Source organism: Halictus rubicundus, chromosome 1 (assembly GCF_050948215.1).
Source record: "Halictus rubicundus isolate RS-2024b chromosome 1, iyHalRubi1_principal, whole genome shotgun sequence".
Taxonomy (NCBI): Eukaryota; Metazoa; Arthropoda; class Insecta; order Hymenoptera; family Halictidae; genus Halictus; species Halictus rubicundus.
This window is the reverse complement of record NC_135149.1, coordinates 18,051,748-18,079,702: the sequence shown is the minus strand read 5'-3', so window position 1 is coordinate 18,079,702 and position 27,955 is coordinate 18,051,748. Positions and strand designations below refer to the sequence as shown.

The 27,955-nt window shown below is 40.5% G+C and overlaps 1 protein-coding gene across 1 annotated transcript in view; it reads right to left on the bottom strand.

Annotated features, from left to right (window-relative positions):
- LOC143356288 (uncharacterized) overlaps window positions 1-27,955 on the bottom strand; it is a 50,648-nt gene that overhangs the window by 14,387 nt on the left and 8,306 nt on the right. The window contains exons 2-4 of the mRNA XM_076791850.1: window positions 3,088-3,197; window positions 2,742-2,985; window positions 1,267-1,779 (exon numbers count right to left, since the gene is read on the bottom strand). Of these exons, the coding sequence (XP_076647965.1) occupies window positions 1,267-1,779; window positions 2,742-2,985; window positions 3,088-3,178 (848 nt within the window). The 5' untranslated portion in view covers window positions 3,179-3,197. The remainder of the gene's footprint in view (window positions 1-1,266; window positions 1,780-2,741; window positions 2,986-3,087; window positions 3,198-27,955) is intronic.

Below are 27,955 nucleotides of genomic sequence, written 5' to 3'. Positions count from 1 at the left end.
GTCCACGTCAAGATAAGTTCAACGACCTACACACCGTAACCTTGAACTGACCTCGAGGTGACCTTGAAGGCGAAAAAGTCAGATTTAGTTTTCTCTTACTTTGAATAGTAGCGGTGCTCTAATTTAGGTGCTCGAGTTGAAATTAACACCCTATATACTTTAATGTACATCTTTGCCAACGTTGTTAAACATAATTTAAACCACCGAACAGTATGATACAGTAAACATATTTTTGTAACAACATTGTAGCTAAAATTTCTCAAGGTAATGATCTTGACAAAACATTTCTGAGTCGTTGGTTACGAAAATCCAATTGTCCGAACGGTTAAGCAGATTTCAAGAAAGAGGCAGCGTGATGTAAGGCTTGCACAAGGTTGCGTTCTTAATGGAAACGTATTCCGGGATTTGACTTTGAACAGTTATCTAGACGATTATCGAATGCAACCTTTCATGCTCATGTCAAGCAGACCACGCAGAAATTCATAGATTCCTACATGAATGTCTTGTCAGCAGTATTTCCCGATATTCATGCCCCTTATCGGTCTTCTGAGCGTTACGCAACCGATTTACCGATACATTGCATTTCTACAGAAGAATCACTGGCGCGCAAGAGTCACGTGCAGCATTCGTGCATCAAGGAAGATCGAAATCGAATTTGCTGCGAGCGATCAAGGACGTTCGCGTGGAAAAGCTACCATCGCGCATCGATTCGCTTCGAAATGTCACTCTCTAAAAACGTACAGGCCACCATTTTATACTTCTAATCTAAAATAGCCTCTCGACCCTTTAGAAGTTTATGCGTAAAAGAGGAAACGAAAATCGATTCAATTGAAAACGCCACCCTCTATCACACCAAATTGATTTCATATTTCTTATCTAAACTCCCCTTAACGCTTTCAGCGTTTGCGAGTAAAAGAGGACAAGTGAAAATCGATTCACTTGTAAACTGATAATCCCTTGAGCCTTAGCAGTCCCATGCCTTCCCTCCCTCGACTTCAAAACTTGCTACAAAATGACATAGTTCAATTATATCGCCGTGGCATTAACCATGCAATAAGACTCTGTAAAATTGGTGTAAAAGTCAATGTCGAGTCCGGTACGACATAGGACCGTGAAAGGTTAAGCCATTATGCGTGGAAACAAACAAACATAATTAATAACCCTCAGTGGATGCTTTTAACGATTGCACAGACAACAACACGGAGTACCATTTAAACAATTATTTGTGAAATGGAGGTGAAGGGGTTGAAGTATGTTTCGCCATACCTGCTGTCAGAGGGTGTCATCGATTCCTGCTGCCGCTGCAAATAGTCTCCGGTCAGAGTCTCGGTCAGATGCTTCAGGTTAGGTCCGACCCAGATGACTCTCACGTAAAGCTTCATCTCGTCAATGTCATTCTTGACGAAGCTGGTGACGTCGGGATGACTACTAATCAACAGGGCGCAGGACTGGTGACCCTGACACCGTTCAGGAATGTACATTCCTTGGCGACAGAAGGTTTCGTTGCAGTAATACTCTCCGGTGATCGGGTTCACCGCGTAGTTCCTGACCAGGGACAACGTCCTCTCGTCAACGTCGAAACGAGCCGCAGTTTCGGGCCTGGTGAACGTCCCCCAGGATTCTCCTGCTCTGGAAAATGGCTCTGGAACGAGCCAACCGAAATGTCCTGGCGGAGCTATGGTCCCTAAGTCCTTCACGTCCGTGTAAAGGTTATGCAAAGGTGTTGTGTCTTCCTGCGATGGGATCCATGCTTCCAGGTTCACCAGGGGCTGGATCGCTCTGTTGAACGAGATACAAAAAGTTAAAAATTGCTGGAACATTATTAGCCAGCCAATATAAATTTTTAATAAATGTGCAGAGGCAGCTGACCTCTCTGATGACCCTTGCGTTGCAAAGAGAATTATCCGTGAATGTTTACAGAGTTTTGCAAACTAAAATGTAATTGGGAATTTGTGGAAACTGTATCAGAATTGTTTACAGAATGACAAAATGGGAATGTAGTTAGAAATGTTAAATTGATCCTCGATTGAATTCAGTGATCACATAGTGGTCAAGCTGTCCCCTTGTTTCATTGCATTGACAATGGATAGTGGTCAAATTGAAGTAAAAAAAAAATTGTGATAAGATATAGTATCAAGGCTGAAGCAATTGTGGGAAATGTTGAATTTGAGAGAATAGAAAATTTTAAATTGTTCCTTCTCATTGCATCAATAATAAATAATTAATTGTGGTCCGTTAGATGATTCAGTTACATAAATCTAATCGTTATGAAAGAATTCTGCGATCGGTTAAGTGACCACAATAGAGTTCGAGGTTTTTTATTAAACTGTTGCGGTTTCACGATTGTATAACTGTCATAAAATCGAAGAGGAAACAAAACACGCGGGCAATGTTTCTAAAAGAAAATCGTGTTTGAACGCGCGTCTGTCGATTGCTTTCCGTTTCCACTTGTTGCAAACATCGGCGACGTTTGCTTTCTATCGATATCGTTATCTCCTAACCACCTATTTATACGAAGCAATCGCAAAAACGCAGATAACTCCGCAACATTGTCGCTGTTCATAAACATTTGCGCAAGCGAATGCAGTCGCGTTGTTTACACACGCGCGATTTACAGATGGAGTGTTCAAGTTTCTGATACGTCCATTTTGAATCGAAAACAACAAACTGAACAGCAGTACCGCGTAATAAATGACAATAATGGTAAGAGAGATAGAGATAACAAAATGTTAATGCATTACATGTCTTCCGCTCGAGGCTTGTCATTCATAATCACGTAAGTCGCGTTGGCCAGTCTGACGAATGTGTCTCCAATGTTGAATTTATCATCGTTCTCAACGACGTTGACATTTCTGTATCCCAGCACCTCTGTCAAGAAGATCTTCATGATCTGTGACGACAACCTCTGGGTCACTCTGCGCGAGACTTCGAAGTTAATGTGCACCACCTGATTCTTCAAGTATGCCGTCCTCTTGTGTGTGATCTCTGGCAAAGAGAAATGATTTTTTAGTCGGGATAACACTTTTGAACGATCAACCAGGTCAGTCTTATCAGCGATTAGACTGTTAGCTAGCTGTTAGAACCTACCATCGCGCATCGTCAGGCACTGATTCGCAGCAGAGACCCTCGTGATGAACATCAGAACCATCAGGCCCACGATTGATGCGATTTTCAGCATCTTTCACTTTCTTCTTCTCCTGAAAATAAAAGAACAAGATCAGAAAAAATATTAGATTGGAGGGTACTTTGATTTGGTTGCGATTCGATTTTTGTACAACTTCTTGTTCTCCAATGTTTCTTTGATAATTGAATTAGACCTTGAAGCAATAACCGAGCAAGTCCACTTTTTAATAAATTAATGAAAAATTAGAGAATTTTCACAATCAACTTTCAGATCTAATACTAATAGACTGCGAATCTTTATACAATTTGCTATTTTCATACTTAATTTCATGAAAATTATAATAAGGGACATATTTCTTTCATTGACTAGAAGATTCCTTGTGGTACAAATAAAATGTAAATATTATTGCTTTGTATCAAGAACGCACGAAGATCCGAAGTTTATTGATAGTAATAGTAGTGAAAAATAATGGTCATTGTTCGTTCAGAATCTGTTAGATTTTTTCAAAATAAAATTTGTCTGCAACTAAAGTACTCATACTTTGCTCTCATATTTCCGGGAGAAATCATTTTTGGAGACCATTTCCCCGTCCTACAAGTGTATATTACGTCTTTTAGATCTCGATTAAGTTTTTGCGCATGTGGTTTAGGTTATTTGCTTTCGATGGTGGCATTATACCTCGCGCTAACTCGAGACGTACATATAAACTTCCAATAGTTATCCTAGAGATACTGTTCTCTCGTCAGAAGGCACAAGATCACCGTAGTCTGGATACGTCGCGAGCGTTCAGTATCAAAACAGATGATCGTCTGTGCCTAAACATGGTGTCGTCCCGATATTACCATAATTAGACCGTGATACTTCGAGACTGCATCGACACAGACTGCATCGTTTCACCGAGCCGAACATTCATTGCGACAAGAACAAACAATTCTTCGTTCACTAACACTGTGAGAGTTGATCAATAAAACTAACTTGCTTTTCATTTCTTTTATAAAACACAAAATGTTTTTAAATAAGCAATCGGCTAGCTCCAAAACAAAGTTATACCAACATTTATTATGTTTTGTCTATAGAATTTTATTAGATTTCATGTTAGCACAGCAAAGTTAATACAGGAATTTTTAAAAATATTTTATAAATTTGTACACTCCATAAATTGGGATGTTTCATATTAGCACAGCAGAGTTATTACAAGAATTTTCTCACATTTTACAAATTTGTACACGCCATAAATGCCCAACGATCCACAGTATATGTTCCGTATATTTGTGATCAAAATTTCGTTATGTGTGCCGGTAAACGGCAGGAATGCGGTGATCATGCTAACAGCGACCATACTAAGCGCGACTTGCCGTGGCTGATCAGAGAAAGGATGAATCTCCTTGCTACGCGAGTGACGAGGAAATTCCGGTACCTTTCGTGAGTCAACCCAACACCGATAATAGAATTCAATATACCTACCTCAAGTCGGTATGGCGAACAATGCACGGACACGCGTATAAATAACGACAACATGCCGCGAATGCAATCCGTCGCTGAACAGGCGATGATAAATTTAACAGCGGAACGTGTCCGCAGGAGGATGAGCAGTTTGGACAGGTGGGGCACGTGTCGCTAAAACAAGGGGGACGAAGGATCGCGAATATATCTGTGTTTGCTTACCACGACCATCCGTAAACAAGATAGGCGAACAACAGCCGAGGAATCTTCAGCATAGTTAAGTGAACCTTTAATCTTACTATCTTAGAGCACTTCGAGTCTAGTATTTTCCTGTTTGGCAATTTTTTAGCGACAACCTAAGTAATTTAATCCGACATTCCTAAGGGTGCTCTTATGATTGTTTAAAGCATCCTAACATTGTCAAAGTTGTTCAATTATTATACATTTCCTCCAAAATTTAGAGCATGTTGAAATTAGAAAATTTGAAAATATTCAAATTAGAAAATATTTAATATATTTAATATTTAAAAATATTGATTGAAATTAGAAAATATTTAATGTAATCAGTAGATTACGGATTTTTATGCAAGATAGAAATGATCTGTACTAATTTTAGGAAACAGGATTCAAATAGAAATTCGTTTCCTCTATTAATATAATAATTTTGGTAAATCAAAAGTAATACATGTGTAACACTAAACCGACTGAGCATTAAAAATGACTATGATGAAAATGACAAGATTGAGCTTATTTAGCCTTCATACAATGTTTATTATAATACGAGGTTGAATGAGAGAATTCCCGTTGAATTTATCTTTATAATTGTAAAATAAAAAATTGGAGTCCAGTCATTTGACCAGCAGTGGTGAGTTTCGGTCTCACTGCCGCCTGACATTTCATGTGTTAATTTTTGTCGCAAACGCATAGAATTCACAGTACAGTAATAAACAACGAACGCGTAAATTTACATGACGATGTGCAGCGTGCGTGTTGATCTTGTCTTGAGGAAACGAGGATCGCATTGAAAGCGATTTGCAAAAGAGGTGAGGCCGAGAGTTCTGCCAGGTGAGCGGAACTATACGTATATTGTGGAGGAAGAAGGATGGGTGAATATCTGCCAGCGACGACATTTGTTTACAACGATTAACGGGAGCACGAGCCGCGGACGTCGTCATCAGTGAAGGTGACAAGAAGCAACCGATCGGCCACGTGCTATTCTTAGCCATGGGCGGCGGCACCGTCGCCGAGACGCACATTTGACTTTTCAACTCGCGTGCAAACCGTGGGCGAATGAACTGCGCCATTTACAAATCCGAACCAACACGCCGATTTCGGATTCGCGTTTATTTTTGATCGAGCACGCGACTCTTGCTCGTCCCGCCCGTGGATTCCCGCGATCCCGTTCTGCGCGAGTAATAGATCATTCACGGAACGGATCTATAACGCGTACGATCGCGCGTACTCCACCGGAATATCGGTCCGTTCCTGGAAACTATCGATTCCGCGCCGTCTCACTGGTCAGGAATTTTATTTTGACCGAGCGAACATGCTGATAATCGATGTTTGTGCAGCTTCCGATTCGCGAAAACAGATTTGCGAGCGTAGCTAGAAAGCAGGAACTGTTCTAACTTCTCAAAAAAATTCAAGTAGTATAGTCCAATATTGACAAAGTTATGCGATTTTTAAGAGCATCCGAATATTAGTGGGAATCACTGTATACAGGGTGGTCCGTTTAAGTAATGCCACCTAAATATCTCTACAGGTCATTGTGATGCAAAAAATATTTGTTACGCAATGTGCGTGATGTCAATGGACCAAATATCTGGTAAGAATATTTTTTCAGAAGGTCATTTTTTTCGGAGTTATCAAGGTCATCGGTGTTTTTTGATACATAACTACAATTTTTTTATCCCATCGTGTAACCGATCGAAAAATACATTCAGATATGTATAATAACATGACCTTGAAATGACCTTGATCTTCGAAAATTAAAATTTTACCTTTTGTGTGTGGTGTGTTAAAACAACACGCACTTTCTCTTAAGTTATCATCAGACATGTTAAAAATGGTGTCCTACGGTGACACATTTCATGAAACGTGCAATGGCCGAGTGTACAGATCTTTCAGTTGTTTCGGAATTAATATCAGCACAAGCTCTAACTATTCGGTTCTTCGTGTCCTCTGGTATAGTTGGTTGTTCATTATGAACTGTTTGTTTCAATTTTCTCTACAAAAAAAAGTCAATTGGTGTGACGTCTGGGGAACGCGGTGGCCATCTTACAACTCCAGTGCGACCAATCCATCGATTTGGAAAATTTTACAACCAAAATTTGTTTGACAAGACGTGTCGAATGTGCCGGACAACCGTGATGTTGATACCAAATTCTTAAACGGATGTCTAGTGGTACATCTTGTACAAGTATTTGTGGCTTATTTTGCAAGAATATTGCATACTATTCTCCATTGAAAGTACCGTTTATGAAACAAGGTTCAACTATTTGATTATTTAAAATGTCACACCAGACGTTTACACTCCACATGTTTATTTACATTCACGCTCTTGATTATAGAGTCTTGGTCAAAGCCTACGATCTTGATAGACATCAGTTCTAGATAAAACTTTAATTTTCGAAGATCAAGGTCATTTCAAGCTCATGTTATTATACATATCTGGTTGTACATTTCGATCAGTTACACGTTGCAATAAAAAAGCATGTAGTTATGTATCAAAAAACACCGATGACCTTGATAACTCCGAAAAAAATGACTTTCGGAAGAAAATATTCTCGCCAGATATTTGGTCCACTGACATCGTGCACGTTACGTAACAAATATTTTTTGCATCACAAGAACCTGGAGAGATATTTAGGTGGCCTTACTCAAACGGACCACCCTGTATAGAGTGAAAACTATAAATTTGATTATTTTCTGGTAATACTTCGGATAATGAGAAAAATAATCAAATCAACGATCCCAAAACACCAATCTTATGAATCAACTTCAAAATAACAATCTAAGAGAATTGTTCCTTAAAACCATTTCAATCGGTAAGCATTTTCTCCGTATCACGAGAATCAGATATTAATCTTTAAAATTCCTGGGACCATCAAAGATTAGCATCGTCGATCTCAGAAAACGCTTGTAAAGCGAATAAACCTTGACGCAACAGCCCTGACGTCACCTATCAAAAGTCAATCTAACCTAACGATCTTCGAACGTCAATTATTGTTAAGACCTTCCGATTCGTTCGTGCCTACGCATTGAAAATGATACATTCGACGTCATTAATTTTCCTCTTCTCGTCGATCGAAGTTGAGTAATTCTGCCTTTAGTTTGAACGACTGGAACCGTTACTCACAACAACGATGAAGGAATATTTCATGATATGACAACTCGTCGAAAGGTAATGGAGTTTCCAAAGTGCTAACAATAAAACGAGAAGTCAAAGATTCTTTCCAGAAGCCGCGACTGGTTTATGCGTTCCACGTGCTACACCTGCGTACGGTAAACTCGAAACCGACGCCGGTTCTTCCACATTGTGCGTCATCGAATGACGTTATCGCTCGGATAACCGACACACGTTTGCGTGCGCCGAATAATTGATGAGAAACTTGTTGAAGTGGTCGAATTAATTCGGCTGATACCGGGAAACATTTAAATTCCAGCCGACGGACTTGGTATCACTTTCGGCGGAAGATCGATTACTTTCGATTATCCGGAAGTGAAACAACACAGTTGAACAATAAAATATCGTTCGATACGAACAACAAAAAATTAAAATAGCAGTGAATAAATCACAGGTTCGATTAAAAAATTTATTCAATTTCTTGGGAGTGTAGTGCATGCTGGTATTTAAAATGCTAATAACATAGAAACTATGGGTGTCCCAAAAATGTTGTATTTCTTTGAGAGAACTAATTCCTGGCGTTATCCGTCTGCTTTTGTCGCGCCCTGATTGGTCCTTGTTTTTCGTTAATAACTCCTTAACGAAGCCGCGGAGAATATTCTCGCAAAGGAAAAAGTTACTTCAAATGACCTCAGGAATCACCCATTTCAATGAAGTGCAACATTTTTGGAACACCTTGTACAGATCGTGGGGGGGGGGGGGGGAAGTCATTTAATCTTCTTAAAATAAGGAAGACTGAATTGTACGAGTTTGTGGTATGGCAAATCTAATCGAATTACATATCCGGAATGTTATCTGCGTTGCAAGCACGCGGACTACATGCATCCACGCCAATGCATTAATGTCGTCCAGGTCAAGACCTGAAGTTTACAATTTCCACAATGGTACGCGTGCACTCTCGAGTCGCTAACACCTCGTCCGTCTTCATTAACATTATGAGAGTCGGCAGTACAGTGGCAGGGAATACAGATGAAGCAGACGTTGATCGCGGAAATACCCGGAGCGCAATGAACACGGTAAACTTTGGATTCCGGCTTCGAAAACATCCATTTTCCCAGCTTCGCTAACAAAAACGGGCAAAATTTTGCGTTTTTACGTAGGCAGACAAATTCCCTAGACGGCAATTAAAAATTTGTCTGGAGTGACTGACTCACTCATAATTCCCGCATGCCAAGACTTCCCCAACGATCGAATCTTATGGAAATGTTAAACTTCGGATTTTGACCTGCGAGACACGCTCGTTGCAACGTGAGTTCGGAAAAAAGCTATGTGCCGTTCGGTTTGTATATAAAAAGACTGTGAGATAATGATCCAAAAAAAAAATAGTCTATTCCTGGTCGCACATGGCACAGCGAATGTTAACAAAATGGTAAACATCGATCGATACTCGGCTACGAGACAAGAAATTCCGGGAAAAAATGGCACACACTTGGTTCCCATGCTCAACGACTGTAAATATTCTGAATAAAGAAGTATTTTTATGGGGTTGCGTTATTCATGCGAATATTTCCACAGTGTAATGACACACATTTGGTTTTCATATTTTCTAACAGTGGTATTAAAATTTATGAAAACATTTCAAGAGAAAGAAAACAGCATAAAGATTTGCAATCCAATCACAAGCATTCTAAATACCACCAATTTTTAGCTGCATCCAAAAAATTATTCCACTATGTTACTAAAATTTTGTGAAAATTAAGAGAGAACACATTTACTCTGGTGACTAAAAGATGTGTGAAATAAAAGAGAAATACTATTTATTTTCATCAACCTGAACACAAGTACTCTAAATACTTGATGGCTGCTTCGAAAAACGTATTCTTTACGAAATTAGAAGAAGAGAAAAATTGGTTGATTTAGAGAATGTCATGTGATTGAAATAAAAGTGAAGCGCTATTTGTTCTTATCAATGTCCAGTTTAGTTGGCTGTACGAATTCAAAGCTGCAATCTAATCAGAAGTATTCAAAATATTTGATGACTGTGCCGAGCGAGATACTTGAGACGAATGTTTCTAAGATTAATGGAAAGATTTCGTAGACATTTTAATCCACGTTGCGCGAGGTCAGGTTTGATTGGGAAAGGGTCGAGCGAAGAATATCGACTCACCGTTTCGAGGTGGGCGACATATGGCGTACCAGCGAGGAGCATCGCTTGCCGAAGTGATCGCAGTTTATTGTTGTCAAGGAATTAAACCGGCTCGATCCATGACCCGTTTTATCGCCGATGAATAAAACATTATGGGAGGCTTGGCAACCGGTGGAAATAATTCGATTAACCTTTGTCGAATGCCACAAGCTGTCTCTCTCTCTCTCTCTCTCTCTCTCTCTCTCTCTCTCTCTCTCTCTCTCTCTTATTTTCTCCACCCCACCCTCTTCGTGACGTTCCGCCGCGAAGAAAATATTATTAAAAGAATTTATCGACCGATCCCATCCGCGACAGACACAACATCGTCCGATGTCGCTTATCTGCCGACGCCGCTTATCTGCTGATGTAGCGTAATTCAAAACGTACACCGTATTTGCTCTAGATTTTCCGTTCAGACCGATCGACGATGGCAATCATCGCCGCGAGCAGATCGTAGTGTCGCCAGATTAAGACTTGTTCTCCCACTCTAATTTCCCCTTCTACGGCGCTATTCTCACGCCTCCGCCGCGGTCCGGTCACGTGATGACGTTCGTCCCCGTCGGGCATACTCCGGTACTGGCAGAGAGAGGGTAACTGTTTCCCCTCGATTCGTGCTCCCTCCCCTCATCTGGCGACACTGGAGCAGATATGCAACGAGTCATATATTATCTGACAATGAGTGCCAGCGTACCACGATCACGAGCATCCAATTGGAAAAATGCTCAATTGCTCGTAATCATCTGTGCACTCGAGACATCTGCCCAATGGATGCGATATTTTAATTAGCGCTGATTCTCAACGTTTGACAGATTCCGAGAACACAATATACAATAAATATCTGGTGACAATAACATTTTAGAGAAAACGAGCGATATATGCGTAATAATCTGCTCTAATAAGACCCTATGTCTTACCATTGGACAAACAATTTCAGAAGAATTGAATACAAGAAAACTTCTATTCGTGTTCCCTGCAATTGCTCCAAAAGATGTTGACTCTGCATAGGGATCAACGATCTAATCATAATCATAACCGTCAAGAAGACGATAAAAATTCTAGGATAATTCTACATTTAAAAAATTTCATTAAAAATTTCAATTTCACTAGCAATGTCGAAGTAAATAATTGAACACTGTTGAAACAATTTGAGAAACCAGATAGCCACTAAAACGGGGTCAAGGTGGTAAGTCATCTTATGTTGTGTGTTCACATAGTTCATAATTAAACATTAGATTGTATGCACTTGTGACAAAAATGAATAGATCGAATGCAAAACAGCAGAAATATATTTAAAGAGTCAAACAATATTATGTTATCGTCAACTCGTTCATATTATTGAACAAAAAAACAATAACAATGACTATGTAGCTCATCTAACAATGACTATTAACGCAGTCTAGCTATTATTTAAGCTTAAAATTAATATGAAGAACGACGTGATTTATGCGATGAACTAATACGATCTACATATTTCAACTGGTTGGACAATGATCTAGGATTCGAGCTTCCCGAAGTCTGAGCTCGATCTCCGTCCGGCAAGAAGGCAGTACCATGAAAACTGATAAATCCCCGTATAGCACCGGTTCGCCTAGTTTCTCCAAAAAAAGCAGAGCCAGGCTTTATTTTAGCAGTGACAACGCTGGAAATAGCGTTCGATTGTGGATCGGCTGAGAATACAAAAACAAAAAAAAAACGCGAGAGGAGAGGCGTAGCCGAGTCCTGTCGTCCGAGGTCGGCATTTCTATTTCTAATTCCCGGGGCGAAAACAGAGATCTACGGTGGAAGAGGAAAACATTCCGACGCCACTGGCCGCGGGAAGACACGCGCGCACGTATGCGAGCGAATAGATAAACATTAAGATTAGCATGCGACCCGGGACGGCGATACGTCGCAAGTTAATTGAACCGAGAAACAAGAAACAAAAAATTGGAAACACGCGCACAGGCCTGCCAGAACTTTTACCCGGAAACAATCGTGGTCTTCCCCAATCACGCAATTTTCCAACAACTTTTTCATCATTCTGCGATTTTGACTCCTCGACTGCCACGTCTTCTAGAAATGAAAGACGAAATTGCCTGTCCAGAATAATAATTTTTGCACTGAGGAACAGGATAGTTAAGAATGTACTTCAAGAATCATAGAACGGAACACTATCTAAAATACTAATATTAAATTAATTCGAAGCAAAGAAAAATTAATTTTAAATCGAAACCCAACCCCAAAATGAAAGAAAGAATTATTTCTGCAGAATTGAAATTTAAGTTTTATACTGAGGAACCGGTGACAATGAAATTGTACTTGAAGAATCACAGAAAAGAACGCAACCGAAAAAGTTAATACTAAAGTGATTCGAATCGAAGACAAATCACTATTACATTTTAAGAATTATAGAAGGGTATGGTACCTAAAATATTGTAAGGTTAAAGAAAAAGTGTGCTATCAAGACGATCAGATGGAGAACGATCAAAGTAAAGAAGGAAAAGTGGGATCGCGTATTTCCGACAGAGGAAAAGTCGAGAAAATGGCGGACTTCCGACTTCATCGACGATCCAGTTTGTGTGCAAAGCATTCTGGGAAGCATCGCCAAGCGCCCTTTCGAGGTTACCGAGAATACTCGGCTCGAAGAGCTGTCGGAGAGCGATAAATCAAAGGTGAAGTTTACAATTCCCGAGCAGCGAAATGCCGAGACGTATATTGAGTCAATCTATTAACCTTCTATGTTCCGTTGACCGACGAATATTGACTGACCTTCCAGCTGACAGGTAACAGAAAAAAGCCGTGTCTACATACTCGATTACATGCCTTTTAAAAAACAGAGACATACACAGAATGTATGTAGATGTCTGGTTCTGAATATGTTCAGAAACTATTGTACAAAACAGTCGTCATGCCACGTTCAGCAAGACCACTGGTCGTCTTTTCCAAAATTCCGCGAACGTCAACTATTTGTCTAACTGCTCAAACACCTCGCTAACAAGGGAAGAAAAGCGACCCATGTAAGTTACAAATTAATTACAAAATAAACTCCACAGAAAAAAGAAAACAAAAAGGCGAAAAAAATCTGTTACACAGAGTGAAATCAAGCTTCGGCTTCGACAGAAATCGATAGCGATCATGGCAGGAGGAAAGGTGGGGTACGGCCGCGCGCCACATAATCGCGTTATCAAATGTTTTTCCCCGGGGAAATGTACCGGTTGTCGCACGCGAATTTATTTCCGGAGATAATCGACGATACATATCGCCGTTGCGACAAGGTTTTCGGAATTGTTCGCGAAGCGACGCCGTGTTTCCGATCGACGAGGGAGACGACGAAGACGACGACGACGACGTTCTCTCGTTTTATCGTTTGGGTCACGTCGAAAACGTTTCGATTAGGTCGGTTCCACGCTGTTGACCGAGCCCGATATCGTCACGGACACAATGACACGATAATGGCAATCAGTACCACCGGAGCGGGCGCTTTTCAATTTAATCGCTAATCCAATTACGGCGCCGGTCGACCGTTCCGAGGAGGTTTGCGTCACTGCGGGGGTTACACGCCATTGGGGACGGGCAATAAATATTCTAGCGGGTGGTCGGATGGTTCTTCTGGATCACGGGGTGCCTTTTATGGTGCATGGTTTGTGTCACAACCCTTTTCCGCATCGCATGTCCTCTATCGTTCGAGTCCGACTCTTTTTATTGGAGCTATTGTTAGACCTCCGTGTAAAACGTCGCCTCGCGAAACCGCCGACTGTTAAATAACTGCGGAAGTTTGTACTCGATTTGGAATTAAATACACCAGCCGTCGCAATGTTGAGTTAACGAGCTCATTACCCCTTCAGTGCACGGTTTCAATTTTCGTTTAACCCCGTTAATAACTAGACTGCGGATCCTTATACGAAATAAAAATTGTCTGAGTTCATTGTGAGACATATCAGACAAAATTAAATTTTCTCTTTCGTCCATTTTTGTGAGTTGAAAGCAATGTAATAATTAGACTGCGGATTTTATGTATTTATGACAAAGATGAGTAGATGTAATTCAAAACAGCAAAAGGATTAAAGGAGTTCAACAATGTCGATATACCATTTTTAACATATAAAAATGATTAATGAGCAAAATAAATTTTTATTTAGCTCCTATAGATTGCAATTGATGTATAAAAATTTTATTAAAAAAAAAAAAAAAAAATTAATTAAAAAAAAAATAAAATAAAATAAAATTAATTAATTTAAAATAAAAAAAATTAATTAATAAAAATAAAAAAATAAAAACAAAAAAAATTTAAAAAAAATTAATTAATTAATTAATTAATTTTAATTTTATTTTATTTTTATTTTTTTTATTTTTTTAATGTCTCATTTTTGTGGAATACAAGAAATTACTATTACGTCTTTAGCAACACAACGCTTTATTAATTCACCTGAGACTGCAAAAACCGTCATAAAATCGAATTAAATATTTTCCGACCATTGATTACAAAGTTTAATAAAACAATTCCAAAGCGATATTTTTATCGAAAGAAGAAGAAAAAACCGTTCTCAATTAACAAGAAACCGAGCCCCTCGAGTTAAGAAACGATCGGTGACCCCGATCACCGATTCTCATTCACGAAAGCGCAATCTGTCCAGCCGGTTCCTAAAATTCTCCGCTCCGATTGCCCTAATCGAAACTCGCGTGACCGCGTAAACAGTGATTCGCCCGATCAAAGCGCCAATATCGATGTACGTACACGCTGCTAATACGTAACAACCGAGTGAAATTATCGATCGCGATAAACTTTGACACTGTTGCGCATCGATTAACCGGCTCTCGATCACAAACGCTTAATTAACATTTCGATACTGAAGCAGCGTGTGCCTCCGTCGATACGATCGGAGAAAAGTATTCAATCGCGAAAAAAACTAGTCCATCGAACATGGCAAACGACTGTCACTCAAACTAATCATACACCTACTTGTCGTGCAAAATGTTTTTGTTCGCGATAGAGTCGCATGCGATGATAAAAGTACGAAGAAAATATTAATACAATATTAATAATATTAATAAAATGTACATTTAAAAGTTCGTCCACTTTCAAAAGGATAAAAATCGCGCTCGTTGATAGCGTTGATGATGGTTCAAAGAACAAGTCATATTGCATTTTAACTGCATTACGATTGTATTTTAATATATGAAAAAATTAATGAAAAATTAATGAAATTAATTGATTATTTATTATTTTATAAGTGCGTCATTGTGGCTCTATTTGCAGTTTAAAAATATAATAAAGAGATATTCGAAGCTGTCTAAAAAATGACAATATGACGCCTGTTTTTATGGAAGAATGCTATTTTTTAAAACCTTTTTGTACATTTGAAAATTGTAACACCAATGGATTTTTGTTATCTAATTTTTGAACTATTAAAAGCAAGTAAAATATCGTTGCAATTAATTTGTCGGTCACCCCGTGTACAGAATGCTATTTCTCGATTTCGACACGCGTGCAATTTTTTTTTCAACAATGAAATTCGCGATCTATGAAGTGATCGGCCGAGGATCGATGGATGTCTACTTACGATCGATCCGGGAGCGGTGTCATCGAACCGGACGCGGTTCGCCTCGATCGGGTAACAATGCGCTGACTAGATAATGGCATAGTCCTGCGGACCGTTAAAATGCATCGCGTCGGGTGACGTAGTTTACCACCGAAAGGCTTTTTGCACGGTGCTACTATGGTCATGCACGTATGCGCGTACGTGTGTACACATACACGCTGTACTACCTCTAATCGTGCTGATAAAAGTACGCACGAAATTGCCTGTTGTCACTCGCGATTGACGTCACGATGACACTTGTTTGCCTCGGCAGCCGTGTGTACACTAATCGATAACGATGAACAGTCGTCCGGTGTGAAAATAGTCCTGGCGATTTCTCAATGAAGAAATCTCTTTTCTGTTGATCATCTGCCCTCCCAACCCTGTACTACCTTCGGCTTCCCTTGCAACTTATCTGCTAACATGAATGAGGAGATAGTGTGCTGTCTGCTGGAACAGTCGAAAACTCCACTTCATAACTCAGATCATTTCCCAAATAGTCTTCATTGTATTACTCATCTTTGGCATCAAAACACTCGATCTGCAGCCGTTCCAACTTCATCCCCTAACTCTTTATGATTAACAGTACCTAAGGTTTACTATATCATATATTTCTCATCCCTAGCATCAAACTATTTTTTAATGAACCCTGATCATGCTACTCATCCATCATATCTGAACTACAAATAAAAATTGTCTGCATTAGTTATAAAAAATATATAGACATTTATTTTTTTCAAGCTGGAAACGATACAACAACAGTATAGTTAAATTCTTTAAGTGTTTCTACTGTTTCACATAATATAATCTACTCTGTTCTAAATGCATAAAACTCGTGATCTAATCGTAACTATGGAAATTCAAGTGCTGTACCCTCCGTCATCGTCTAGTTCCCCATGACTAACAGCGTTTTCCAACTTTCACTATGTTACTCATTCGTGACCTCAAAACAACCAAAGTTCAACTGTTGCGCACGTTCAACTATCGTCACCTATCTCGTCATGACTAACACTATTTTTCAACTCACTGTCATCGTGTTACTCATCTGCAGCATCCAGAATACCGAAGTTCAGTTATTGCACTCTCGATTATCAGCCCCTACTTTCTCGCGACTAACATAATTTTCTAACCAACCATGATCGACATGCGGATCTTTATGCAAAATAAAGATTGTCCAAGTCGAGTTGCAGAAACAGGAGTTACTTGGCAATGCATTTCCTCGTGTGATAATTTTAACAAGTCAATTTTGCGTATAATCAATATTTTTGGGAGATATTCGTCTATAACGCTTTATAATTTCCAACTTGTACAAGACAATTAATCTCATTCCTTATCCTTTCAAAATGGACTTTGAAAGTGCAACTACTGAAATAATGAATGTCAGCTGCAAACGAATTTTGTGCCGAAATCCGCACTCTAGCGCCAAGTACGAACAGCAGAAAACTTTCAAATTTGGTTTTATGGTTGCCTGGCGGCCACGGAACTGCTTCGATCGCCCCCGGCGGTGTGCGTCAAACAGCGACTCGACCCAGACAAAGAGACACGAGAGAGAGAGAGAGAGAGAGAGAGAGAGAGAGAGAGAGAGAGAGAGAGAGAGAGAGATGGCCGACAACGGAGCAGAGACGACGCAGGCGCTGTCCGAATTTGCTCAGTCAGTTTTCAACCAACCGGGACGAGACACTGTCAATAATCTCGAAATTCTTGCTGCGGCGGCAGCGACGGTGCTTCGAATCCTCGACGAAAACGCGACGCCGCGAGTGTCCAAGGTTAACAACGATAAATCGATCCGCGACGAGCCAGTCTCTCCGACGATAATGGAGCCTAAGAGGGAAACGTGCAAGAAGCAACGATGCTTGCCGAGACCAGGGAAAAAACAGACTTTACCGGTTAACAAAGTATGCGAGTCGAACATCCGTGGGCTCACTGACTGGTCGACACTGTCAACGACTGGTGTCGCGGTAGACAGTCTGGGCTCACCCTTGGCGCTACGAAGGTTCACTTTTGCCCCGAATTCGCCAGGAATCCTACCAAAATATATTTCATTTCCGTGTCTACTAAACCGTAGCTGTTAACTCACTCGAATGGCTTTGTCCCTTCCACTCAAACTGATCTTATCGTGCTTTTTTCGAATAATTCGCAGCTGAAATTAGGAATTGTCACTGAAAGTTAACTTTTTTTACGAGTCATTATTTCTGGAAATGTTTGTGTTACTTTAATGGTGCAGTCATTTCTCGATATATGTCGCAAATACTTGGCTGATAAAAGTCACAGAACTATCCCCGCTACTGTTCAGCGTGAATCAAAGAATAGTAGTCACCTGGACGATATATGTCGCTGGCAAGACCCGCGTTGTTGACATATACCGAGAAAACACTATATTTCATAATAGGTAGAATTTTTCTCTCGCTGAATAATTTGTCCTCTTTTGAAAGTGAATTTTCTAGTAGCTTGTAGAACAAGTGTTGCTGTCGTTGTTTTTGAACATTCACACGTACATATATTAATAGATAAATAAATTTTCTAGTCTGTTTGCTTCCTTGAGTTTGGCGGGAGAAAACGTGAGGAGACATTACTAGCATGGATAAAAACTTGCTACAATATGCAGAACGTCTTCGCGATCTTGAAATTGACCCAATTCCGTTCGTATGCGATTCGAATTTTAGATATAGATCTAGGAAATTATCTTCTAATTATTGGTATTTTTCATTGGGCCGATCGATGATCTCGTTCCCTTGAGAAACATGCGGAACAGTGGAAGTATAATAGACTCTGTTGTAGAGATGATTGGCAAGATTAAAGACATTTCAGAAAATATCCTACACGAAAGCCTTCCTCTAACGGTCTGTGAAAAACCAACTGAAAATAATTTATCAACATTGCTCAGTAATTCTGAATTCTTAACATTTTTAACAGATTACTATCAATATTCTTCTATCATTTCTTTCGTGCGCACAACGAACATAGATTGCTGCCTCGTGCCGCAGATTATCATATTATAATTCACCGTAAAGAGCTTTTATTCACGAACGAAGTAGCAAATCGAAGGGGTTGAAGTTCCCCCGGTGCATGCTAACAGCAAGCAGCGCGTTAGCCATTGACGGAATCGCAAACGCTACGAATGACGTCTACCGACGAGGTCGAGAGCTCGAAAGTTTTAATGATCGCATCAAGACGTCGGAAGCTTGAAAACAACTGAATTACCTTGTTGGATGAATCGACGTAATCGTTCAACGAGCGCGCTACCGCGTCATTGTCATCCATTTTCACAATGTTGTTCGCACGATTCCTGCTAGTCCTACTACGTTCGACTGCAACTTAATTCACGGCCGACACGTGTCTATCGTCACGAGTTCTTGACGTCGGTTCACAATTTTTTGGCAAAAACAAAAACAGTCGTAATAGCAGGCGAGGTTCGCTTAACGAGCAACAAAGCTGAAAACGACGAGTGCTTGCTCGTGGGTCATTGAGTTAGTTGGAGGATCCCATTGGAGGCGCCACAAATTAATTGAACATAATTGAGTCTATTGTAAAAAACCGTTTCTCCACTTCGCTAGTCATCGGGACTAGATGTTGCACACCGACGACCAAGCGCAATTAAAACTGCATTCACGGACAAGTTTTTCTTCTTCCTCTTCCTCTTTCCTACAAATAAAATCTAATTGGTCCAGACGTAACGCAGAAACCCATTCACTGTCGTCGCAAATATGTATATTATTCGAGATTTCCCGATACCCGAGACACGAAGCGTCGATTTGAAAATATTTTTTAACGATGCTTGAAATCTCGGAAAACACTTTGAGGCTGCTGATGACAATTTTATTGCAATTATTAGACATAGGGTCTATTCAATTTTTGATGTATTAATTACATGTTATGTATTTTTGAACCGAATTCTCCGACATCAATATCATTTTTTTTTTCATTGGATTCAATGTTCAGTGACTCGTAGATTTATTCACAGCAGATTGTTGCATTTGTTGCATGTAGATGAACAATGCCTTTTATACTCAAAATTTGTACAGGGTGTCCCAACAATGTTGTACTTCCTTGAAAAGGGCGATTCCAAAGGTCGTTCAAAGCAACTTTGTCGACGAGTCGCTATCCGCCTGCTATAGCCGCGCTTTGATTGGTCCGTGTTTTTTGTTAATAACTCTTGAACGAAGCCGCGGAGAACTTTTTAGCAAAGGAGAAAGTCACTTCGAATGACCACGGGAATCACCCTCTTTCAAGGAAGTACAACGTTTTTAGAACACCCTGTACAGAACATACAGGAACGAAAGTGTGTCACTGCAAATAGCTAATAAGTTTTGCTGCTAGAAAATTAAAAATTAAATGGGACCTTCGTAACACAGCGTCGTAATGGACCCAAATCTTCAGGGGGGAACCTTGTGTAAATGGCCTGTTTTTCAAGAATTTTTTTGAAAAAGTAATGCGTAGATTGATTTAAAATTTGTGGTACCATTTAATAACGTTACAATATCTTTGATCACTTTCTAACTTTTTTTTATCGTATTCCTGAGGAAATTTCCTATCGATTTAAACAAAAAAAAATGCCCAAAAATTTCATTTTACACAAGGTTTCCCCCTTAAACATAACGATGTACTAATAATTCTTAGAAAGACACGCGTGAGTTTTTCTTCGTGCTTCAATATGGGTTTTATAGGTTGTTCGAGTTCAAAAGAGCATTGGGAGAACATTTATGACATTTTTCGGCGAAATGCCCCTACGGAATCGTTTCTGCGATTGACTTCTGGGCAAACGGGTTTAACAGAGCCCTCCGTTCCGTGAACAGGGGGCTTTTTATCAGTAGACAGCTAGACAGCTGTTCAGAAGAAGGGGAACACCTGCAAAATATAGCGCTGCAGCGTATCGATCTGGGCCACCAACGCGGCAGATAACGCGAAACGCAGATGAGATTGGAACGGTGCTTTGCGCGCCCGACGTTCTCTTTTTGTTTCTCTCGCGAATCGCAAATATCCGCGGCGCATAATATGTTATTGTGACACTGGCGATTAACCCTTTTGCACGCGACCATTTTCTTTTTTTTTTTCTCGAACGTGACGCACACTTGGGCTGAATAGGTGTTTACGGACGTGATTTACGATACGAGGCTTGTTACGGTACGTCACAGTTCTTACGGCCAATCGAAAATGTCTTCGATGCCTGCTGATATCTCTGCGATCGAACTGCGAACTGTACCGTTAGCGAAACTGGTGTGCAAAATGGTTGCGCGTGCTTACACTTTGTTTCGATGGGATGCTGCTGTTGAAAATTAATTTGTTTAATCAGTTTTACAGTTGCCACTATTCTTAATATAATTTTTTTTTTATCATGCGTTGTTATCATCGGACATGACAGTTAGATTCTACTGTTTTAAAACGTGACTAATTTCTATTCGAAAAATAAATCACGTGCTTTGTTGAAGCATTTACCATTTTCGAATATGTTTAGGAAGATGAAATCAACTGTGTCTCGAAACACGTTATAAATGTTTTTTGATAGTGCTTTTAACCTTTGCTCTTTTGTAGAACACGTATTTCATAATCGAATGAAAATGGCACTAGTCAATATGTTAATTTTTCAATTCTTGATGGAAGTGAAGTGGTTCTCTCAAGTGAGCCAATTTTTATTCTAAATAACAACTACAGTCTTTACTCGATATATGTCCCAAATACAGTGATTTCTCTATATATGTCGCCAAGGCCTAGATGATAAACGTCGTAGAATTATCCCCACTGTCGCGGAGTATACGCCGTGAGGGGGCCAAGTAGCATCATTGTCCTTTTCCAAGTTCGGTATCAAAGAATAGTATCTTCTAGCCGATATATATCCCTGGATAGACCCGTGTTGTGGACACATATCGAGTAAACATAACTGTATGTTGCTGAAAAACGTATAACAGGTACTTGAACAAGGTCGTACGTTGCTTCTATAAAATAATAATGAAAATATCATCTGTATATTAAGATGATTAAGAGGATAAACCTTTACACACAACACGGGACGTAAGAAAGTTTGTAAAAATTGTCGATTCAATTGAATTTTATGGACATAGTTCATGCTACATCTAGCTACAACGTAGTTGTCACTAATGCCCCGAGGCCTTTTAAAATTTGAAATGGAAATAAAGGAAAATTGTAAAAATAAATGAAGTTAGTTATGTGAAAAATGTTCGAGAAAAATTCCTTCGTACCCCGAGAAGTCCGACAGCAAATAAATGTAATTACTACAGGCGTCCATTAATAATACATCGTTTTTCTGTGGGGGACCACGGTGTAACTTACTTTTCAAACGTCTTGTCCTCTTTTCAATCGATTAACGTATCACGAGGTCTGCCAAACGATTCTGACAATTCTCGAAGGGAGGCAACGACGTTATCGAAAATAATTGTTTATTCATACGCGCAACTAAGTATTTCTTTAACATTGACGATCCGGAGCTCGTCGTGAATATTCATCGGTATAATGTGCTCTAGTTTACCATACAATTACGCAGCTAGAAAAATCCAGTTCCGATAGATTGGATCGGACATGCAATATCGTCGGCGTGTCTTCGACGGCGAGGCGAGCTCGCGCGACGCTAAAACAAAAGGCTGTGTCTAAATGTGTCAACGCATTCCGCTTAATAACTCCCATGCAATGCAAGGAATCGGTCGCGACGTAAAAACCGCACGTAATCCAAACATCCAAGGATCGTCGCCGAGGTATCCTTGAGAACGGAACAGAAATTCAGCTCCCATGCACGCTCCTAAAAGGCCTAACAATCGAAAGGTAAGGCGGTTTGCTTCGTAATGAGACATCCCCGTCGATCTCGGGGGACCAGCCAACCATTATCCGATTAATTACCGTTAATTAACACTCGCACGCGAAAATATTCCTTTTCGCACGAGCGTGGGTCTAATTCGGTGTCCTTCTTCGCAAAACTTTCCTGCGCAAAGAAATCTTCCGAAGGAAAATAAAAACGGTTTAGTCGTACTTGGAATTGCAATACATTTGACTAATCTAAATCGGCACAAAATCCAGTGCATCGTATTTTCAAATCAACCACTGTATCGTCGATAGAAAGCGGATCATTATGCAAAATAAAAATTTTCTACCCGAATTTCAGCAAACTGAGACGAAATGGAAATTTATTTTCTATTTAAAATTCTTCTAATGTTTTTATTATTTTAAAGTGCACCCTTTTTGGTCATAAATGCAGAAAATCGGCCGTCTAATACGAACAAAAACCGTTGGATAATGCACGAGATTAAAAGCTAGCATTAAGATTGACATTAAGATTTACGAAACGAACCACAGTCAGGTAATGATCGTTCGCTCCACGCAGCAATGTAGGAAAAGATCTAAATTGCTCAGGGATGCATTATTAAATAGGGGCAAGATATCGAATCCATTGCACAGTTCAGAGGGTTAAGAGCTAATTATATGTCTCCTGACCCGATCTGCGACTGCGGACCGTTAATCCGGTTGTTTACTGGTTTCGAATGGCGATCGACTAGCACGCACCGAGGTGCGAGTCCGCGGCAATGAAGTCAAGGTTCTCTCGGTACAATTGCAACTTATTCCACGGAATTGCAGCGGCGATCGAGCCGCTCCGACCTGTAAACAAGTTTCATATTCATGCTGGCATCACGTGCTATCCGATGGGCCGATTATATCTACCTAGCGCGCGCCGGTAACGTACTCGCTGCCAGGGAAGAGTGAAAATACGCTGCCGCATCTACTCGCACGGGTACGGTAACGTGTTGCGACGAGAAAAAACGATCGTTAGATCATAAATCTTTCCGTCTACTGTAGAAGGAATTCGCCTAACGACGTTCGCCTATGTCGATCCCCAGGAATCGACAGTATCGATTTTTACAAATAATACAATTTTAATAGACTGTACTGAAGCATTTTAGACAAAAGCGAAGTCTACAAGTCTTTTACACACATTTTCTATACGGTAGAACGTCCAATCAAGCGTCCAAGCTAGTAGAGTAAAGTCTTGATCGAAACCGAACGTAGCTACACGATCTTAGTCAGTTCGCCTATCCCCTCCACTGGGGGACATATCCCGCGAGGGGCCTAGAAGCTCGAGCTGCTTCGGTCGCCGAGCAGTATAAACATGCCGCGTAATCCGATACCGGATCGGGTATATAGGTGTGAACCACTATTAATTCAATTACAAAACTTCTTTATTTTCCATTATTTTTTTTTATGGGACTTTCACCAACTTATTTGTGACATTTTTCTGATTAAAGTGATACTAAACACGGTATAATTTGAACTGTATTTCGTGGTTTAATTGACGGTATGTAGTGCGTTTTCAAAATAGTAGCCCTCTACGATCTATGTCACAGTCAGTGTCACCAGATGAGGGGAGGGAGAACAAATTGAGGGGAAAAAGTTACCATCTCTCTGCCAATACCGGAGTATGCACGACAGAGACGAAACGCGTCGGAAACTTGGGGATGAGCGCGGTAGAAGGGGAAATTAGAGTGGGGAAACAAGTCTTGATCTGGCGACACTGATCACAACACATACCCGAGGATTCGGCCTAAATCAGGACTTTACTGTAATTGAAAATTTTATGACAAACATGAGTAGGCAAGATTTGGAACAATAGAACGATTAATTTGACAACGTCAACACTCTATTTTGAACGTATCAGAATTATTAAAGACGAAAAGGGAATTCCATTTGGCACCTGTAATTACGAAGACATGGTTGTTTGGATAATATAACAGTCAGGTACTTACAATTAGTTACAGTGCTACATTAACTCCTTAGTGGATTGTATAATAAATCGTGTTGTATGTGGATCGTTTTAGACTGGACTGTTTGCACGTGGAATGTTTCCAAACAATGAAGCATGTATCCATACAGTTTCTACTGTGTTTACACGCTGTCTAAATGGAATGTGAAACAACATTAGCTCCACGTGTAACGTGTTGGACAATAATCGAAACATTTCGACGGATTTTCTCCGTGAAAATAGTGAAAACAACAGTGGTGGCATAGAATCCAATAAAAGTTGTCTGAAAAGTTACAAAAATCCGACAAAAATTCAAGCGTCTCGAAAAACAATGAAAGACAATGGGGCAAGGATCGATTGTAAAAGCTACTCGAAAGTGAGCTACCATCTTGTTGCCACAAAAGAAACGGCACGTGTAATTTGTTGAAAGAGCAATGATGAATATTGCATTCAATTCTCGAGTTTGCCAAGAAGGAGGAGATCATGAAGCTAATTCAGATAATGAGATACACTCGTGATAAACGTAACGTATAGCACAGCCTCTTATGGTTACAAACAGTTACTTAGCTACTGCACTGGACTAGGTCATCGTCGATGTCCTAATTCGAGCAATAAATCGCGTTGTGCACAGATCATCTTAAATTGAACTGTTTACGTGAGAAACGTACTGGTACGATCGAAAAATCAAACAGAGGTTCAGATAAATGAGAATTCATTGTGTATTTTGACACAGTTCAATGTTATTCTATGTCCACGCTGAAGCAACATTTTTTCGCCTATTGTTGCCATCTTCTTCTTTCATTCAGTAAAAAAAAGGAGGCTACAACAGACGACAAAAAATGGTTCGATGTTGCTTCATCGTGGACGCAGCTTAAGATTACTTGTTTCTTAAATTCGTACAATACAGATTAAAAAGCACATGTGTTGAGAAGTATAGTTTTATTATTTTAATATTTCGTTTCATCGGTGCTTAACATTGTTAACGCGAATGGCTGCGAAGGAAGATGAAATATTTGGAGAAAATTTTATGTATCCGGTGCTAGAAGAACTTCTCTTACGGTTTGCCAACGCGTCATCGTCACACACGCGAAAGGCGCGAGAGATATTTCCGATCGTTCGCGAAAAATATCCTTGAGTTCGGCCAACCCGTGCCGCGCCGCTAATTTGAGGCGTGTTAAATATAATTAGAAGCTTTATTGCGAAGCGGCGCGGCGTGTCTCGTCCGAAATTCGTCCGCTGCGTAGGTAACTCATATCGTTCTATTGCGAATGATCTCGGTGATGCTTTACGTTCGATTGCTAACGATTTTTATTCATTAATCACACGAGTAATGAACACCGTGCCGCGAGCAAACCTGATTCCCATCCATAGTGGACCGAGAAAAGAGAAGAAAGTCACAACGCTCTGATCAATAGCTGGATCAAGAGACTGGAGATATCCCCTGCGAATGCACCTGCAGTTGCCAGAGCAAGTAAATCCATGATCGATGATCATCTGTGAGATTAAGATCGGATCGCGTTTGAAGTTCGAGATAGCATGATGGCACGATGAGATGTCAGTGAGCGGAGCTTAGAGAGCCAGCGAGAGTCGGCCGGGAATGAATAAAAATGAATAATAAATGAATATCGGATGCATTTATCACATCATTCGAAATAGATGATTTCCTTCAAGCATATTCATGTTAATGCTTTCTTCATATGTGACGAGTAGACTGCAAGTTTTATGCATTCATGACAATAACAAGACAGTAAAAAGATCCAAAAATATCAATTACTTCCAGCCAGAGATGTGACAGAGCCCGAAAATGTCAGGTCGGGTCAGGACGAGAATTTTATTTGGGATCGGGACAGGTCCTCGAAAATTTCGGAATTCCTAAGAATATTAGGGATTCTCGAGCACATTCGGTTCTCAAGTGTATCGGGATCCTGGACAATTTTTGGGGATTCTTGAGAATATTCAGGATTCCGTGCACATTTGAGAATCTCGCAAACTTCTACTTCCAGCTCGTTGAAACAACTCCTGAAAGAAACTAATTTTCTATGAGACTCCTATTTCTCGGAATTGATGCAGAACGCTATGCGTAAGTATGTAGACCATTCTTGCACAAAGATTCGCAATCTAACGATTTCCTTGGATGAAACACTTTGTGCCAGTGTAACAGTCCCGCGTCGACAATGCAGCGCGCCAACGATCAATCGATGATCTCTCTTGGGGTTCGAGTGTGTGCACCTTGTACGGTATCGGAACCGCGCAAAAACGCTCGCGAATCGGAATTAGGAAGCGCATAGCCGCGCGTGCCAGGCGATTCGACCAATCGCGAGGTGTCAAGGCCAAACCAGGCGTATAGTTCCCGCGTCGCAGGTGGGTGGATGTCATCGACCTGCTTCGTGCATGTGTCTGTGTCCTCGGGTGGAATGGCGTCCGCTCGCGACGCTGTCTTTGGAGCGTCCCGCCGCGTTGGCGTCGACACTCTCTCTGTTGTGTATCAGCATTTTGTTGCGTTGCGTTGCGTTGCGTTGCGTTGCGTTGCGTAGCGTCAAGCGAAAACGCGGATCGCTCGAGCGAGAAGCCGAGACGGAAACGAGGTAAACGTCCGTGCACCGCTCGGCGTGCTCGATAGTGGCGAACCACGATCCCAAAACGGTCTGATGCAACCCGAGAGAGAAATATTTGGCACGCGACGCGGAAAACTCCGTCGTGCCGCGTAACTAACGGGATCGACGAATGAATAGAAGACATGGCCTACCGTGAACAAGCTCTTCGAAAAGATCGCCCTGGACTCTGTCCTAGGCTTCATCAAAATCGAGGAACATGCTTGAGCTCTAATTTCAGCTCTATATGCAATGAGACGAAAAAGGTAAATAGATTTTTGTGGAAACTCAGATTTAAAGACATTCAACTTCTTCTACGTCACTCCAGAACAACTGTAGGGCCAGATTACCCTCTAGGACACTAGGCTTCATCGATATTGGGAGCTAAGCGACCACGCCTACAAGGGGCACGTTATACAGAAATAAAAAAATAAGCAATCGTTTTTTGAAACCTTGGCAATATTTAGAAAGATTCGGCCTCTTTGCATCGGTGTAGTTCGGACATGGGCTCGGATTGTCCTGGCTCCGTGAAAATCACGAGCAACCAGGCCACGCCTACTTGGGTCACTTTCTACCCAGCCAGAAAAATAGATAATTTTTTATCATTTGTTATATTCCTAAGTGATAGAAAAATTTCCTTATAAGGCAAATATGTTGGAAGAGCAACTTTTGTCCACAATAAAAGCAACAAAATTCAGCAGACTTTCAGAAGTAGGCGGGGTTTCATTGTTCTGGAAGGAGCCAGAGCAGTGCCCCACAGGACAATCTTCGCCGGTTCTACATTTAAAACAGACACTTCTGCGAATAGTTCGTATCTGTAACTTACGTTTGTTGTACGATTCCCTAGTGTTGCATGTGATTCATCTATACAATCCCCAACACGACGATTGCCGACTCCTATGTGCAAAATTATGCAGAAACAGCTGCCCAAAAGATACTACTATAACACCTCATCAAATAATGTATTTTGA